Source organism: Canis lupus, chromosome 2 (assembly GCF_003254725.2).
Source record: "Canis lupus dingo isolate Sandy chromosome 2, ASM325472v2, whole genome shotgun sequence".
Classification (NCBI taxonomy): Eukaryota; Metazoa; Chordata; class Mammalia; order Carnivora; family Canidae; genus Canis; species Canis lupus.
The window spans coordinates 40,716,033-40,734,994 of record NC_064244.1 but is presented as its reverse complement, the minus strand read 5'-3'; the positions used below and the strand labels follow the sequence as shown (position 1 = coordinate 40,734,994).

At 40.2% G+C, this 18,962-nt stretch overlaps 1 protein-coding gene across 1 annotated transcript; it reads left to right on the top strand.

Annotated features, from left to right (window-relative positions):
• Nucleotides 1–9,836: 9,836 nt before the first annotated feature.
• SPINK1 (serine peptidase inhibitor Kazal type 1) lies at nt 9,837–18,723 on the top strand. Its single transcript, XM_025447751.3, has 4 exons — nt 9,837–9,964; nt 13,122–13,156; nt 14,870–14,976; nt 18,601–18,723. The coding sequence occupies exons 1-4, from the start codon at nt 9,910–9,912 to the stop codon at nt 18,644–18,646; spliced, it is 243 nt and encodes an 80-aa protein (XP_025303536.1). The 5' UTR covers nt 9,837–9,909; the 3' UTR covers nt 18,647–18,723.
• The last annotated feature ends 239 nt before the right edge of the window (nt 18,724–18,962 follow it).

Genomic DNA, 18,962 nt, shown 5'->3' with positions numbered 1-18,962 from the left:
CTGCAGAATTACTAGTGTGTTTGACCAGAGGGTGCTACCCTAGACACCACGGAGCTCTCTGTAGTAAATAGCATGTGCATCATATGACTTTTCTAAAATTAAAAAAAACATTTGAATTCCAAAACTCATCAGAACCAGGGATTTTAGAGGAAAGACTAAAAACTGAGGGTCATAAACATGTAGCTTCGCTCAAAGCACACAGGCAGATTTGAAATCAGGTCTTTTGTTCTCTAAAGACTGTGCTTTCAATCACTATATAATGTGTTGTAAAAGTCATTAATTTAACAAGTGGCACTAGAATTTATCTTAGGGAAATATTTGTCTTTGTTGGGAAAAGATCCTTAAAAAAATTTGCCAGATGTGGTATCAAGAACCTACGTGTCATTTGGCTCTGCTTTAGATAAGGAAAGAAACTGGTTGCTTTCTTGAGTGGAGGAGTTAGAAAAGAGGAAGAAGGAAAAGAAGCAACCAAATATATGTGGGTTTGGTTTCTGCTTGGGGTAAAATTGACCAAGAAAGACTGTGTAAGAGTGACCCTAAAGGCAAATCTTTCTAAAGGTTCTAAAGCATGGCTTTATGGTATTTTGTTGTCTGATATATGATGTTATCCCTTCCACCATTTCTTTGCAAACTTAGTAAGTTTGTAAACATAGTAAGTCTACTATGCCCTCGAATGCTTAAAGTGAATGGGTTTTTCCCATTTTATCAAGTACTCTTATTTATTTATTTTTTTGTTACAAGTTTTTATTTAAATTCCAGTTAGTTAACATATAGTTTAATATTGGCTCAGGAGTAGAATTTAGTGCTGATCAGGTACTTTTATTTTTTTTAAAAGATTTATTTATTTATTCATGAGAGACACACACACAGAGAGAGGCAGAGACACAGACAGAGGGAGAAGCAGGCTCCCTGCAGGGAGCCAGATGCGGGACTTGATCCCTGATCCCGGGATCATGCCCTGAGCCAAAGGCAGGTGCTCAACTGCTGAGCCACCAGGCATCCCTATCAAGTACCTTTACATGGAACAGTGTGCTTGATTCTGGAGATGAAAAACAAAAAGTCATGACCTCTAGTAGTTTAGCAGAAGAGAGATAAAATAGAAAAAAATCAGAACTCCCAGTTTAACATTCTATAATAGAAGCATGCATAAGTGCAGGGTCTGCAGACATAGAGAAGCAACTCTGTCTGCCTAGCAGAGTCACATTATTCTCCTTCTAGATCCACAAGTGCATCCAAAGCAGGGAAGACCATCTTTACATGACACTGAAATGTGTTTCTTTAGCAACTGTTATTTGGAAATTCACTACTAGGATCCCTAATGCTAGAAGAAATTTCCCTCTTGAGCTCCACAGTTGCTTTTGCTATTTCTTACCAGTCTTATATTAAAAAATATAATTTTCTCAAGCTGTTTTCTTCCTTTGTTACCCCAACAGTGGATGCTTAATACTGGAAAGCTCTAAGGAAGGTCTATGACTGGGATCCTCGGGTGGCGCAGCGGTTTAGCGCCTGCCTTTGGCCCAGGGCGCGATCCTGAAGATTCGGGATCGAATCCCACGTCGGGCTTCCAGTGCATGGAGCCTGCTTCTCCCTCTGCCTGTGTCTCTGCCTCTCTCTCTCACTGTGTGCCTATCATAAGTAAATAAGAATTAAAAAAAAAAAAAAAGGAAGGTCTATGACTATTTTCCTGCCACTTTGGTGAATGATTAAAAGAACTCAGAATTTTGAGCCTGGAGGAAAAAAAAAGTATTTAGAATGGGCCTGACAGTTGTCTTCATAAACCTTTATTTGAAGTACGTCACTTCCCACCTTAAAACCCCTGTTAAACCCATGTTTGGGAACAACCCTTCTTTCTCACTCTCACCAGAGCAAAACTTCTTGAAATGGACATTGTTCTTTGTCTCCATGTCCTCACATTCTGTCCACTTTCTTTTTTTTTTTTTCTGTCCACTTTCTAACTTACTTCAAATAAAATTTGCATATCCCATTTGCCAAAACCTAACACATATTAAATCTATACAAGTATCAGTTGAATGAAAAAGTACATCAGTTATAAAATTTCAAAATGTGCTCTGAAAGCAGTGAGGTCAATGTACTCCTCCATCTAGCTTACCCTAGATGAAGTGATATGTTGAGTGTCAACAAAAGGACAGATGCAAGAAAAGAAACTCAGGAACATCATATGAGGCAGGGGAAGAAGTACTTGTGGTTTGTGTGATGTAAAAGTGCAGCTTTGAGTCAGAAGATAATTAATGAGATTTTGAACATCATTGTTAGAGTTTTGTGTGTTGAGTGAGAGGGGGGTAAGGAGGTGGCGGGGAGGGTATCGGACTTTAGGCCACTGTGGTCATCAGACCATCCTGGAATGAATAACCTTCCCGGTAGTTCCCTTTCAAAACCACAAAGACAGGGGATGCCTGGGTGGCTCAGTGGTTTGGCGCCTGCCTTCGGCCCCAGAGTGCGATCCTGGAGTTTCCGGGATCGAGTTCCATGTCGGACTCCCTGCATGGAGCCTGCTTCTCCCTCTGCCTGTGTCTCTGCCTCTCTCTCTCTCTGTGTCTCTCGTGAATAAATAAATAAATAAATAAAATCTTAAAAAAAAAAAAAAACCCACAAAGACAAAAGGAAACATGCTGAGGAGGGAAAACCTGAAGCACTATCAAATGAGAAGTTGTTGGTGGACTGGATTATCTCACACAAAGAAAATTTATAGTGGACTATAGGTGTGATTAACTAACTTTTGAAGAGGATCATGGAGATAATAAAGTAGAATTACTCTGAAGCCAAAGATTAGATAAATAAATCGAAATTCCAAGAGAGGTTTCAGCACCATATAAGCAACTGCTGATCCTGATCTATCACCTGAAGGATTTAAGCTTGACTAGATGCCCACTAATAGGTGAGATTTAAATATGAGAGTTAAAGTTGGAAGAGATGACTGTTCTCCTTCCCAGTCCTGTGAGGAACATAGTTATTCTAGAGAACAACTGCAAATCTTGGAAAGGCATGTTGAAACAGCCACTTGACATTTATTTTGCCTTAAAGCTGTGTTGATAATAAAGTAGTATTTATATTCTCTAAGGCTCACTATGAGATGTTTGTGATGATACTACTGGAATTATGAGGAGCCTCTAATCTCAGTACCTCACTGATGCCTAAACTGCAAGCACTCACTTCCACTATTTTCATCATTCTTTGACTACCAAAAAAGCAAGCCCAAGAAAGAGAAGAATATTTCAACTCTAGTTAGATTCGTAGTGGTATTAGTTAAAGACCTACTTCAATGAGACCAAAGTGGTCTGATAGGTCAGGGTGGATTTTCCAAAGCCACAGGGTAGGCCTCTACAAAGTTAAGAAACATCATCCAATAGGAAACACAAGAATCATACAGAAGGCTGCATTTACTGTGCATTTCAGTAAACAAAATTAGTGCATCTGTAAGGGCTAAATAGATATTTTATACACATAGAAAACCCCATGAGGTAAAAAGTACGGTATGCAGTCTTTCAATAAATGGTGCTGGAATACTTGGATAGTCACATGTGAAAGAATGAAACTGGGCCCACTGGATCTTAGATCACTCACAAAAATAAACTCAAAATAGATAAAGACTTAAATGTAAGATTGAAGCCATGAAACTCGTAGAACAAAACATAGGTATGCTGTTCCTTGACATGACTTTGGTAATGAGTTTTTGGATGTGACACCTAAGGCACAAGCAACAAAAAATAAATAAGTGGGACTACATCAAACTAAAAAGCTTCTGCAGAGTGAAAAGACAATATTTCCTTTTCACGAATATTTACAACATTACAAATCTTTACAAACCATGTATCTAATAAAGGGTTAACATCCAAAACATACAAAGAATTCATGCAACTCAATTAGCAAAAAAAAACAGGGAACCCAGTTAAAAAACGCACAGACATTTTTTTGTGAATAGTATTTCTGCAAATGTCCATGAGAAGATGTTCAACATCACTAATCATTAGGGAAATGCAAATGAAAACCACAATGTGATATCACTTCATGCCTATTATAATGGCCATCAAGAAAAAAAAAAAAAAAAAAAACAAAAAACCAAGAGATACCGAATGCTGGCAGGGATGTGGAGAAAAGGGAACCATGGGACACTGCTGGTGGGATTGTAAATTGGTGTGGCAACCATGGAAAATAGTATGGAGGATCTTCAAAAAATTAAAAATAGAGCTACCATATGATCCAGCAATTCCACTTCTGGGTATTTACCCAAAGACAATGAAAACACTAGCTTGAAAAGATATCTGCAACCTCATGTTCACAGCAGCATTATTTACAATAGCCAGGACACAGAAACCACCTAAGTTAAGTCCACTGAAGGTGAATAGATGAAGCACCATGGAATATTACTCAGCCATAGAAAATGAGGAAATACTACCGTTCGAAACAATATGAATGAACCTTGAAGGCATTATGTTAAGTGAAATCAGTCAGACACAGGACAAATACCATGTGATCACTTACATTTGAAACCAAAAAAAACAAAAAAACAAAAAAAAACCCAAAACCCTGAAAAACAAAAAACAAACTCCCAGAAAAAGAGATCAGACTTGTGGTTACCACAGGCAGGGAATGCAGGTAGGGGGAACTGGAGAAAGGCGGTCAAAAGGTATAAACTGCTAGTAATAAGGGAAAGGTTAGAATAAATTCTGGGAGTTTGCATCACAACTTCTTTATTCTTTTCTTCTTTCTTTACTTTTTCTTGTACCTATATGAGGAAATGGATGCTAACTGAATCTACTGTGGTAATTTTTTCACAATATATGTAAATCAAACCACCGTGCCATGTGCCTTAAACTTAATATAGTGCCATGTCAATTATTTCTCAATAAAACTAGGAAAAAAACAGGGTGCCTGAGTGGCTCAGGCAGTTAAGCATCTGCCTGCCTCTGGTTGGCTCAGGTCATGATCCCAGGGTCCTGGAATTAAGCCCCACTTTGGGCTCTCTGCTCAGCTGGGAGCCTGCTTCTCCCTCTCCCTCTTCCCTCCCTCATGCTCTCTCTCTCAAATAAATAAATAAAATCTAAAAAAAAAAACAAAAACCAAAAAAAAAAACCCCCTGGAGAACACCCAAGAAACAAACAATCCAATCATGAAATGGGCACAAGACAGGAACAAAATTTCTCCAAAGAAGCCATACACATGGCCAACAAGCACATGAAAAAATGCTCCACATCACTTGCCATCAGGGAAATACAAATCAAAACCCCAATGAGATACCACCTGACACCAGTGAGAATGGTGAAAATTAACGAGACAGGAAACAACAAATATTGGAGAGGATGTGAAGGAGAACCCCCTTGCACCATTGGTGGGAATGCAAGCTGGTACAGCCACTCTGGAAAACAGTGTGGAGGTTCCACAAGAAGTTAAAAATAGAGCTACCCTAGGACCCAGCAATTACTCTACTGGGGATTTACCCCAAAGATACTGATGTAGTGAAACGCCGAGACACATGCACCCAATGTTCATAGCGGCAATGTCCACAATAGCCAATCTGTGGGAAGAGCCACGATGTCCTTCGACAGATGAATGGATAAAGAAGATGTGGTCTATATCGACAAGGGAATATTACTCAGCCATCAGAAAGGATGAATACCCACCATTTGCTTTGATGTGGATGGAACTGGAGGGTATTATGCTGAGTGAAATAAATCAACTGGAGAAGGGCAATCATCATATGGTTTCACTCATATGTGGAATATAAGAAATAGTGAAAGGGATTATAAGGGAAAGGAGGGAAACTGAGTGGGAAAAATTAGAGAGGGAGACAAACCATGAGAGACTCCTAACTCTGGGAAACAAAGGGTTGCAGAAGGGAAGGTGGGTGGAGGGATGGGGTAATTGGGTAATGGGCACTGAGGAGGGCACTTGATGGGATGAGCACTGGGTGTTATAGTATATGTTGGCAAATTGGATTAATTTTTTTTAATGTAAAAAAAAAAATCCTGGGGGAAAAATATCCCATAAGGTATACGAACAATGACAGAAAAAATAATAGGGTACAAAAACTTACCCACAATGATATGGTCAACTGGTTTCTGACAATAGCATTGCAGAGTGATAAGGAAAATGCTAGTTTCAATAAATGAAAATGAGTTGGCTATCCATAAATCCATTTTTTAAAAACCCCTAATTTTGGAACCTACTTACATCAGCCACAAAAATTTATTACAATGCATTATAGAGCTTCTAGGATTACATAAAATACCCTAACAGTCTTGGGGCGGAAACATTTTCTTAAATATGATACAAAAAGCATTAACAATAAAGGAAAAGGTTGCTAAATTGGACTAATTAAAATTAAGAATCTTTTTTCATCAAAAGATATTAAGACAGTGAAAATGTAAGCTATTCAGTAGAAGTTAATTATCACACATATATCTAAGAAAACTGAAGCCGGAAGGGTAAAGAGATCTTGCATAAACTTCAGACAGATTTCCAGTGGTGGGCACCTGGGTGGCTCTCAGTTGGTTAAGCATCTGCCTTTGGCTCAGGACATGATCTCAGGTTAAGTCTCGCATCAGGCTTTCTGCTCACGGGAGAGCCTGCTTCTCCCTCTCCCTTTGCTGATCCTCCTGTTTGTGCTTGAGCTCTCTCTCTCTCAGTACCAAATAAATAAATAAAATCTTAAAAAAAAAAAAGATTTTCAGTGGCAATATTAAATTAGGAACCCAGGCTTTCCGAAGTTTGTCACTGCTCTAAACATGTCATTAAGGTCAAAGACTGTAATTACTGTTTTAAAGTAAGAAGTGGTAGGGCATGAAAAGGTACATTAGGAAGAATGAACAACAAGAGATTTGAAGTCAGGTACACAGAAATACATACATATAAAATATGTATCTGTATATGTACGTACATATATGTCTATCCATATATGTGTACCTGTATGCATTTGTCTATTTTTATATTTTTTAATCAGTATTTGACCTCTGTAACCAGGGAACATAACAACTGAAACCTCTGGACCTCAATTTCCTTACTCATAAAATAGGAATAATAATGCTATAAGGATTTAAAATGATGGAAATAAAGTACCATGGTGCCTCGCATAGAAGCTTTTGAAAAATTTCAGCAGTAGGATTATAATTAAGTCATAGGAGCACCTCAGTGGCTCAGTTGATTAAGCATCCAACTGTTGATTTCGGCTCCAGTCATGATCTCAGGGTCCTGAGATGGAGCCAGGAGTCCAGCTCTGCACTGGGCAAGGTGTAGGCTTATGATTCACTCTCTCCCTCTCCCTCCCCTCACCCTGCTCATGTTCTCTCTCTCTCTCTCTCTTTCTAAAAAAAAAACCAAAGTCATGGGGTGCCTGGATGGCTCAGTAGGTTAAGCATCTGCCTTCGGCTCAGGGCTGCCTTCGGCTCAGGTCATGATCCCAGGGTCCTGGGATCAAGCCCTGTATTGAGTTCCCCACTCAGCAGGGAGTCTGCTTCTCCCTCTTCCTTTCCCTGCCACTCCCCCGCCTCTCTCTCTGTCAAATAAATAAATCTTAAAAAAAAAAAAAAAAACTCACAAAGTCATGAAGTTCCACGAATAATGAAAAATAAGACTGAAGAGTTAAGATGCACCTAAATTAGAGGTCTTCACATGTCAGGCTAAATATATGAGGCTCCATGTCACTAGTTTCTGTCATTTTTTTTTACCAATCAAACCTTGGGCAAGGATGTGAAAGTCAACAGGTGCTCAAGCAACATCCCCATTCCAGCAAGTATTATCAGCACCCATTAGAACAGTTCTTTTAAGTTTTGTCATCACTCTTTATTCAGGTGAATAATTAGTCCTTGAAACAGAAGGAGTAGGTCATAGTATGTTTGCTAAGTTCCTGACGACACGCACATTTAAATATGTACCTAGAGAAGAAAAGACAGACGGAGAGATTTACCCAAGGCCAGCAGAGGAGGAGAGTTGTTTCAGCCAATGTCTACCCCTTTTCATCCCTTGGGGAAACAATATTCATTCTGTCAAGACAGTGATCATAGAAAGCCTTATATATTATCCATTTATTTCCAATCTGTGGAAGGCTCATGTTATTACCACCTAGTAATGATTATTCCAGGGGAAATAGAGGATAACATCCTTGCACTATATTTATTTGCTTTTCCATGTTTATTTTTTCACACCAAATGAATATATCATGACACACATTTTTGTAGTTGAGGATTTACCCAAAGTCATATCACAGTTGAAATGGCAGACTTGTAATTGGAGACAGGTGTGCCTCTTCATGGTCCTCTTCAACCTGCTGCCTCTGAAGAGCCACTTCCCATCAGTTTTAGGACTAGTCTCTAACCAGAATTTTAACCTACTTTTATAGCAATTAAGAACACAAGGGTATGAGGGTACAGGATATTACCGTACTTAAGAGCTTTTCAAAATGCAAGTCAGGATCAGTGAAGTATGAGATAGAATAAAATAAAGGGTACCAAGAGACATCACATATAATAAAGCTACATTTTGTTTCTTAACAATTTTTTTGTCTACACATATGTATACATACACTAGGCCATAACACAAAATTTATTTTTTGCTTTGGGTACACAGTCAAAATGTTTAAAAATCAAGGTTTGGTGTAAGAAGCCCAGGGTTTGGCATGAGACAGATCTAAATCTGAATGTTATTACTGCTGATATCATTACTTGAAGAGTTCCTGCAATGAGATCCCAGTCAATTCCCTTCTCAGACTGCTTATGAAACCAAAGAAAAATTCATTCTCTCAAATATTAACTCCCTTACAGCCCTTACAGTGGCGATTTGGACCTTCTTACTATCAACCAAACTGCTATTTAAATTATGATGTGAGGTGAAAAGAAAACAATTTTACTCATTCATCCTGTTATCTATCAATGCTTAGCCTAAACCCCATAAATGCAGAAATCAAAATCTATTTCCCTAGCAGTCAGGTCCGGACTTGTAAATAGGAGGAACTCAGTGGGTATCTGAATTATAATGATGGCTGAATAAATAAAAGACCAAATGAACCAATAAGTGACTATCTGTGGCAGGCACTAGAGACACAGAAATGAACAAGGTATAGATCTGGGTCTTCAAGAAAAGAAGCATATGCATGTATTACTTTATTCATGTTTTCAGCAAATATTTACTTAGAATCTCCTATTTACCAGGCACTTGGCAAGGTAGTGCAGTCCATTTGTTGTACAAACTCTTGAAAAGAGGCAGAGGTAGTCTCTCTTCTCATAAGAGAGAATGGAGAAGTGTCTCCCAATAACACAGGTAGACACAATATGTATGATTGACGGAAAGATAAACACTTTAAGTGCTATTATTACTTCAAATCTCAGATGAATAAAGTCTAGGCACAGCACAAGTGAACTACAGAACACAGAGCTATTAAGTTTCTGACGAGCACACATACATACTGTAGGGACCTGAGCCCTATGTCAGGCTAACTCTAACCAGGCTCTATGTCAGCTACCTTGACAAAGCAGAAGGAAAAGAAGAAAGGATAGAGCAAGATTTTTGGATATCCACACCTGTTTATATATCCAGAGCTACAGAATACAGGGGATCTTTGAGTTCACCTTATAGATGAGAACACTGGGGCTCCCCATAGTCAGAGAGGAAGTTAGGGGGAGAACCAACTAACCAACCACCAGAACTTTTCTGACAGAATCTTGGCCTTGAATATTCCAGGCCTGCACTGTTTCTTTCACTTTCTTATGCAGATACATTCCCGAAACATGGGGCCAGGCTATGCTACAGAGTCAATCAGTCACCAAAGATCCATGACAAGGCAGGAGGTGGAGCCTGGGTGGCCACCCTGACTATATAACTCTTCCAGTCTCAGGGTTCTGAAGAGAAGTGGTTAGTTCAATAGTTTTCAACTGAGCTCTGGAAGCAGAACTTTCAGCTATGAAGGTAACAAGCGTCTTTCTTCTCAGTGCGTTGGCCCTGTTGAGCTTATCTGGTAGGTATCTTTGCATATTTTTCTGATTTGAACCTTTTTTTTTTAAGATTTTATTTATTCATGAGAAACACACAGAGAGGCAGATGGGATGCCTGGGTGGCTCAACAGTTGAGCATCTGCCTTTGACTCAGGGCGTGATCCCAGGGTTCGGGATGGGGTCCCACAATGGACTCCTGCAGAGAGGCTGCTTCTCCCTTTGCCATGTCTCTGCCTCTCTCTCTCCCTCTCATAAATAAATAAATAAAATCTTTTAAAAAGAGAGAGAGAGAGAGAGGCAGAGACAGAGGGAGAAGCGGGCTCCATGCAGGGAGCCCAATGTGGGACTCAATCCCATGACCACTCAACCACTGAGCCACCCAGGTGGATAATGAGCAAAACTTTTTTGACTTGTTGCATTACTGAGCTCATTACATTCTAGACTTAAAGTCTAGTCCTGGACAGATCTTTTGGTCCCAATGAAATGAAGTAAGGTCAGGGACCTATTCCAAGGGATTTCTTCAAGCCCAGAAGCACTTTGCTGCTTCTCATAAAATTTAGCTACAAAGAGCTACTTCCTTACCTTGATCACCTCAGAAATTGTCAATATCAAAATTATTCTCACCAACATATCTTCCTTTGGATATTATCAGGTTAGTTCCTCTTCCCTTCAATGAACTCATCCAAAAGTACCATCCCCTACATGATGTCAGCAAGACCTGTTATTTTCTAGGGAGTGTAGCATGGCAATTTTAAGTATCTATCTGTAAATACAAGAAATGTGAATTGGACTAATAATCAGTGTAATCAGAGGGAAAGAACTCTTTGGGGACTCATGGTGAGATGTCAAAAGAGCTCCATTTTTAACATTACTTATTAGAGAAGACACATATAATTGCAGTTTTGTGTCACAAGATAAGGTTAGTGCTAGTGCTATTTCACAAATTTTCATATAAACTCTCCACATCTCCATCTATAAATTGAATTAAAGACACAGACACTTCTCACATCACTAATTATGAGATCAAAGGTCTAGTAGCCAGTTGTGAGAAGGTGGTGAGCATTCAGAAGATATCTGCTCTGTGCCTGACACATTTCAAGCAGTTCCGTGCATCACTTCTATTTTCAAAGAAATGTGTCGGAGGCGGGGCAAGACGGCAGAAGAGTAGGGTCCCCAAGTCACCTGTCCCCACCAAATTACCTAGATAACCTTCAAATCATCCTGAAAATCTACGAATTCGGCCTGAGATTTAAAGAGAGAACAGCTGAAATGCTACAGTGAGAAGAGTTTGCGCTTCTATCAAGGTAGGAAGACGGGAAGGAAAAAGAATTAAAGAAACAAAAGGCCTCCAAGGGGGAGGGGCCCCCGAGAAGAGCCGGGCTAAGGGCGTGGTGAGAGCTACCAGGACAGGAGAGCCCCGACCCGGAGAAGCAGGAGCTGCACCAAATTTCCCAGATGGAAAGGGGCTCGCAGGGAGTTGGAGCAGGACCCCAGGAGGGCGGGGGTGCCCTCGGGCTCCTTGGGACAGTAACAGACACCTGCGCCCCGGGGAGAGCACCACACCCCGTGGCCGAGCTCCCTAAAGGGCTGCAGCGCGCACGGCGGGACCCGGAGCAGCTCGGAAGGACTCGGGCGGAGGAAGAGGCTCCGCGGAGGGGGCTGCGGGCCGGGAGCAAATCCAACAGCGCAGGCACCGGAGCACAGGGCGCCAGGACACAGCCCAGGATCCGGCCTCCCCCGGGACAGGCAGAGACCAGGAGGGCCCAGGACAGCGAGGACGCTCCTGCCCCGAGCTGAGCAGATCAGCGGCCCCACCTGGAGCCTCCAGGCCCTGCAGACGGAGAGCTCCGGAGTTCCTTCGGGCGCTGACTCCAGGGCTCCAGAGCTGGCCCCGCCACTGCGGTTGTTCCTCCAGGGGCCTCACGGGGTAAAACATCCCCCACTGAGCCCTGCACTAGGCAGGGGGCAGAGTAGCTCCCCCAAGTGCTCACACCTGAAAATCAGCACAACAGGCCCCTCCCCCAGAAGACCAGCTAGACGGAGAGGGGAAAAACAAATTATTGACCAAGCAGCACTGGAAAGTTCCAGAGGAAGTGGAGGGATTCACAGTATACAGAATCAGAGGATACTCCCCCCTTGTTTTTTGTTTTTTTGATTTCTGTTTGCTGTTTGCTTTTTTTTTCTCCTCTTTTTTCCCTTCTTCTTTTTTTTTTTTTTTTTTTTTTGCTTTTTCTTTTCTTCTTTCTCTTCTCTCTTTTTCTCCTTTTCCCAATACAACTTGTTTTTGGCCACTCTGCACTGAGAAAAATGACTAGAAGGAAAACCTCACCTCAAAAGAAAGAATCAGAAACAGTCCTCTCTCCCACAGAGTTACAAAGTTTGGATTACAATTCAATGTCAGAAAGCCAATTCAGAAGCACTATTATACAGCTACTGGTGGCTTTAGAAAAAAGCATAAAGGACTCAAATGTCAACTTTCATGAAATGCCCAATTGAGATGCTTTGGTCATAATCAAATTCTGCTTCATTTTCTTGAGGCTTCAGCAGGTAGGGCATGATTAAACACCAGTGAGATGTCCTTGAGAGAAGACAGAAATAAGAAGGGGTAGAGTGGAGCATCTGGGTGGCTCAGTTGGTTGAGTGCCTGACTCTTGATTTCAGCTCAGGTCGTGATTTCACCCTGCATCAGGCTCTGTGCTCAGCAGGGAGTCTGCTTGAGGATTCTCTCCCTCTCCCTCTGTCTCTTGCCCTATTCATGCTCTCTCTCTCTCTCAAATAAATAAATAAATCTTTTAAAAAGGAGGAGGGGAAGAGAAGGGGGGGAAGATGGGGAGGGGGAGTAGGAAGAGGAGAAGGAGGAGGGGAGAAGAGGCCAGCAGAAAAAGCCACAGTCAGGATGCCTAGGTGGCTCAGTAGTTGAGCGTCTGCCTTCGGCTCAGGTTGTGATCCCCACACTGGGGATCGAGTCCTGCATCAGGCTTTCTACAGAGAGCCTGCCTATCCCTCTGCCTATGTCTCTGCCTCTCTCTGTGTCTCTCATGAATAAATAAATAAAATCTTAAAAAAAAAAAGAAAATAAAAAGTTACAGTTTTCAATGAAAGCCAAAAACTGCAAATAAGAGCAGATCTGGCTTCTTTCATTTAGTTCTTGACCTCATATGTCTGATTTATGTTTTCTAGGTAACACCAGAGCCAATAACATGCTGCAGAGACAGGTAAAGACAATTTTGTACTTTTTTCTCTCTCAGGCTAGAACTGTTTGTTCCACTCAACACACAGTGAAGCTGTGACATTTCAGTTCTACCTCAAGTCAAGACAGGTGTGTGGTACTAGCAAGATTGAATCTGCTAAGTGTGCAAAGTAACAGCAGTGCCCGCACCAGAGCTTTTGCTGAAGAACAAATGCACTGACACACAGGCAGTTTCCACACAGTCATGCAATGCTTGCCGGGAAGGCATTTTGAACATTTTGAGACTATCTGGTAGGACAAGGATTTGGAGTGGAAGGATGGTATTCTGCTGAACTTCACTCCAAGCAGTCCTTCCTCCTTACAGCCAATTTGACCATGTCGGCAATAAAGTTCTCCCAATCCCCAAGGTGGAGCTCTAATTTATAACGAGCAAAAGAAAATAATAAACTGATTCTTCCTCTACAAAAATATTCTATATCTAAGTTTTCTTTTATAAGGTAAATTGCAGTGAATTTGAAGACAAGAGGAGGAAATGTCCCTCTATTCATTTATATCTAGTGATGAGACAGATGGCAAACCAAAAGGGCATGAGTAAATAAATTATTACACTAATGCTAAGGGTTATAAAGAAATTCCGGTACCATCTGGAACCTAGCCTGGTTAGATCACAGAATGAGATATATTTTGAGCCATGAAGGACAAGTGAATGTTAGCAAAATATAACTGGTGAGTAGAAGTAGTAGACTGAAGTGGTTAAAAGCCACTTCAGGACCTAGACCAACTGGGTTTGAATCCTAGATCTGGAATTACCCGTTATGTGGCCTCTGGGTGATTTAATCTCTTTGTGTTTAAGTATCTTCATTGGAAGAAGAGTATAATAAATAGTTCATAGGATAGTTGTAAAGTGTAAATAGAGTAATACGGGCAGCCACGGTGGTGCTGCGGTTTGGCGCTGCCTGTGGCCCGGGATGTGATACTGGAGACCCGGGATCGAGTCCCACATCGGCCTCACTGCGTGGCGCCTGCTTCTCCCTCTGCCTGTGTCTCTGCCTCTCTCTCTCTCTCTCTCTCTCTGTGTGTGTGTGTCTCTCATAAATAAATAAATAAATAAATAAATAAATAAATAAATCTAAATAAATAAATAAATAAATAGAGTAATACATGAAAACACTTAGGAAAGTGCCTGGCCTTTGACAGCCATTCCATAACTACAGATTCTTACCGATGTCCAGGAAATAGGCTGTGTAAGGGTTCCCAGGGCAGAAAGCACCTGGTGTTGTCACATGACTAAGAGAAGGGCCACGTGATGGGATCACAGTGAGTAAGGAAGACATGCTCATGGTGTGGCTGACTTGAGAGGAACCAGCACCTGCCATCATTGTAAACTTGAACATGACCTCACTCACCTTATTTAGACCTCACACCACCACCGTGAAATAGGTGTGGAAGTGATAATATCCTTCCCATTGTGCAGATGAAGTGACTGAGGCTCAGAGACACCAGATTTGCCAATGTTTCACAACTTGTGAACAGCAGAGGCATTATGTGCAATCAGGCATTCTGATTCCAAACCTAGGATTCTCCCTCTTAGGCACTCAGTACCACTCCCTTTGTCACAGCCTTGCTTCCATCTTCAAGCTGACCAACTCCAGGGAAGTGAAAATCATTTGAGAGCCTTTGCTATAAACTCAAAGAATGTTAAGTGATGGAAAATGATTCTGTTTAATTCCATTTTTAGGCTAACTGTAACCTTAAGGTGAACGGATGTAACAAGATCTATAATCCTATCTGCGGGAGTGATGGAATTACCTATGCTAATGAATGCTTGCTATGTCTTGAAAATAAGTGAGTACAGACTTGAATTTACTTTAAAATATATTTTAAGTTAGTGGTCTTCAAGTTTTTGTATATTTTATCCCTCTAAGTTCCAATCAATAAACCAATAACATTAATCTTAGCATGAGAGAAACAAAACATCTGGTCTTTCCAAAAATAATTCTCAATCTCTTTTTCTCATTATATATCTGGTATGATTATCTACACAGATATGCATGTATTTATGTGTGTGTACTGTGATAGAAAACAATATTTATTGTGCTAAGCATCGGGCAAAGCATTGAATATCCATGAACCCCTGAGGCAGAAAATACTAAGCCCATTATACACATGAAGAATTTGAGACTGAACTTAAATAACTTGCTCAAGATCAACCAGCAGTAAGTGACAGATCTGGGTCCAAATCCTTGCTCTTTCAACTGTGCTTTAAAGTCAGATACCAGACTAAGTGTGAGATACAGAAGGAAGTCCAACATGTTTCAAGTCTGAATTTGCTTACACTCAATGATAATACAGTGTGGTGAGTGGAAATAAGAGCAAAATGCTCTGAGAGCATACGATTAAAAACAACTAATTAGGGATCCCTGGGTGGCGCAGCGGTTTGGCGCCTGCCTTTGGCCCAGGGCGCGATCCTGGAGACCCAGGATCGAATCCCACGTCAGGCTCCCGGTGCATGGAGCCTGCTTCTCCCTCTGCCTGTGTCTCTGCCTCTCTCTCTCTCTCACTGTGTGCCTATCATAAAAAAAAAAAAAAAAAAAAAAAAAAAAAAAAAAAAAAAAAACAACTAATTATACCTGCTAGGATTTGGAAAAGTTTGGAGGCTTTGTCTAGGCCATAAAGAAAGAGAAAGAGAAGCACTCCAATAAGAAGAAAAATCTGAACAAAAGGGAGAAAGGTATTAATAACATGATGCAAGATAAATGTGTTAAGGAAAAGATAGTGGAATCGAGGAGGAAAGTGGTTGAATGATTCTCTCAACTTTAAAAAAAAATCACTTGTATAACAAAAATCCATGCTTTTACAGCAAATCAGTTGATAGACTGATTTTTAAAAAGCTAATATAGCCAAAATACCTTTCAGTTTAAAAAATCACAGGAGTGCCTGGATGGCTCAGTTGCTAGAACATGTGACTCTTGATCTTGAGGTTGTGAGTTTGAGCCACATGTGGGGTGTAGAGATTACTAAAAAATAAAATCTCAAAAAAAATCATGCTTGGTGATGGTAATGACTATTATATACTCAAACCCTCAAAAATGCAATTAATAATTATATAGATTAGGTGAGCAAAAACATACTTATGTAACATTTTCATTTATAAATATGAGAACCAAAATATTAAGTGTTCTGCTTTGTGGTGAATTTATTTCCACACTGAAGATTTGTAAAAGGAACTCAAAAACACATGTTAATTTTCTCATGACCTATGCTGTTGACATAAAGGTCAAACATCGTATTTCCGTCCAAGGGGAAGAGAAAGCTATATAACAGCCTGGAGTTTGAGAAAATTTCCAAGTGCTAAAAGGCCCAATATTTAGAGTGAAATGTTGGGAAAATATGAACATAGAGCTGAGATACTTCATTCCCTCAGCCTTTAAAACCCACCTTCCTGCTTACTTGTTCTGTTTTTTTTTCAAAAATATTTGAATACGGGAAGAACATTTTTTTAATTTTATTCATGAGAGACACACAGAGAGAGAGAGAGAGAGAGAGAGGCAGAGACATAGGCAGATGGAATATCAGGCTTCCTGCAGGGAGCCTGATGTGGGACTCCATCCCACATCCTGGGATCATGCCCTGAGCTGAAGGCAGAGGCTCAACCACTGAGCCACCCAGGCGTCCCAGGAAAGAACATTTGAATGCCAGAAAATACAACTTCTCTTCCTATATTTCTCAGATAAGAAAACAGGCCTGGGTAGGTAGGTGAGTTGAGAGTCCGACTCTTGGTTTTGGCTCAGGTCATGATCTCATCGGTTGTGGGACTGAGCCCAAGTCCAGTTCATGCTAAGTGGGGAGTCTGCTTGAAGATTCTCTCCCTCTTCCCCTCCCCCTATTCTCTCTCTGTCTCTCTCAAATAAATTAATTTTTTAAATTAATTTTTAAAAAAATGTCTAGAGAGAAAATGTGGTTTTTATCTAATGTTAAATACTTGCAATGTACCATATTTTTCTCTCTACTGCCCATTAAAAGCCCCAAATACATTGCAGATGTTACTAGAGCCAAGCTATAATCCTAGTTGTTAGGTTTTGAGATGGGTAGACAAAGATTTGTACCTCCTTGATCAATATGTACTTGTCAGATACAGTCAGGAAGGACTTTTTTCTATCTCTATGTCAATTCTGTTCTATAGACCAACAGTTTCTAGTAGAACTTTCTGCAATGATGGAAACGTTCTATATCTGTGTTGTCTAGTATGGAAGCTATTAGCCTTGCCACCAGTGCTTAAAATGTGGCTAGTACAACTGAGAAACTAAATGTTTAATATTATATAACTTTAACTGATTTGAATTTAAACAGCTAAACAGAGATGGTGTCTTCTATACTAAATATCATAGCTATAGGGCAACCCAGGTTGCTCAGCGGTTTAGCGCCACCTTCAGACCAGGGCATGATCTTGGAGACTGGGGATGGAGTCCCACATCAGGCTCCCAGCATGAAGCCTGCTTCTCCCTCTGCCTGTGTCTCTGCTTCTCTCTCTCCCTCTATGTCTCTCATGAATAAATGAATATAGTATTTAAAAAAAAAAGATATCATAGCTGTAAAAGGGAGGTCATTTTGTGTGCTGTGTTTAGATGTTTGTGCTATGTTTGCTACACAACTCAGACATAAATATTGTGCATGGATAATATTTATGGAACAACAAAACATTAAAAACTCTTAAAATGAAGAATCATCAAGCTCCAGATAAATCCATACATGGATATATGGAAGTCAGATGTCCTCAAGTAACAGAAAAAGAAGAATTTTTATAAACCAGTATATTCAAGGAAAGGATGGTTAAAAGAGAGAGAGAGAGCTCTGAAAAACAATCTCATGAGGCAAAATTATAGGATTTAGGAATATTTAGCTGACCAAAAGGAAAACTGATTTGGGAAAAGTGGTGTGTTGGGGAACACAGAAGTTTTTTATCTGGATGGGAGGATGCTCAGAGCTAGCAGGTATCAGATAGGATATAGATATTATTTCCTTTTGTGAGATCTCACAGATATTAAACCCCAGAGTTCTAAGACAGAAGATCAGCCAATTAGCACATTCTGTAGTAAGTAGCCCAGGCACCAGCTAAGATGGAAACCTTGTGGCTAGGAAAATGATATTAGGAGCAAAAGACGCAATGATGAATTAGAGATTGATTTTGGAGGTTTACTGTAAGCCACCTTTAGTAAATCTTTAAACTCTAAAGACAGACATTTTTCCTTTCTGTTGTATCTGTAATGTATGTAAGGAATAGTGTCTGTCAATATTTGATGAATTAATGAGTAAGTGAATGAATAAATGAATGAAAGACAGGGAAATGGGAATAAATCTGAAACCTTTCTACTTTAAATAAACCTGATGTTTTTCCATTGTTTTTCTCCTATGGTCAATTTTTTTTTTTGTCAGCAAAATTTAAGCTGATTTTTTAAATCTCTTCTACAGGAAACGACAAACCTCTATCTTGGTTGAAAAATCTGGGCCTTGTTGATAACCAAGATTCTAAAATACCCTGTGGTTACTACAATGCCTAGTGGGCCTGACTGTTGAATAAAGTGCATCTAAATACTTCCTGTTGTTCTTGTATCCTTTTCCTCAAAGGCATGTTTTATTAGATTGGGATCAGGGGACTGAGACAAACTTAGAACAGACCAAATTTTACAAAACACAGCCATCCTGAAATCTTGGACAAGGTTTCCATCATGATGCTTTTTCCTTCCCCATTCCCTTTCTCACATACTGACAACTGAATACCTCAGGAAATGTGATTACAGATATTAACTCACAGGACTCAGCTGATCATGGGG

What these genes read in the sequence shown, in the direction of transcription:
- SPINK1 (XM_025447751.3), top strand. Translation starts at nt 9,910, where the DNA reads ATGAAGGTAACAAGCGTCTTTCTTCTCAGTGCGTTGGCCCTGTTGAGC. An exon ending in GGCCCTGTTGAGCTTATCTG is followed by an intron (nt 9,965 to 13,121) that starts GTAGGTATCTTT and finishes TATGTTTTCTAG; the next exon opens with GTAACACCAGAGCCAATAAC. An exon ending in TTGCTATGTCTTGAAAATAA is followed by an intron (nt 14,977 to 18,600) that starts GTGAGTACAGAC and finishes TCTCTTCTACAG; the next exon opens with GAAACGACAAACCTCTATCT.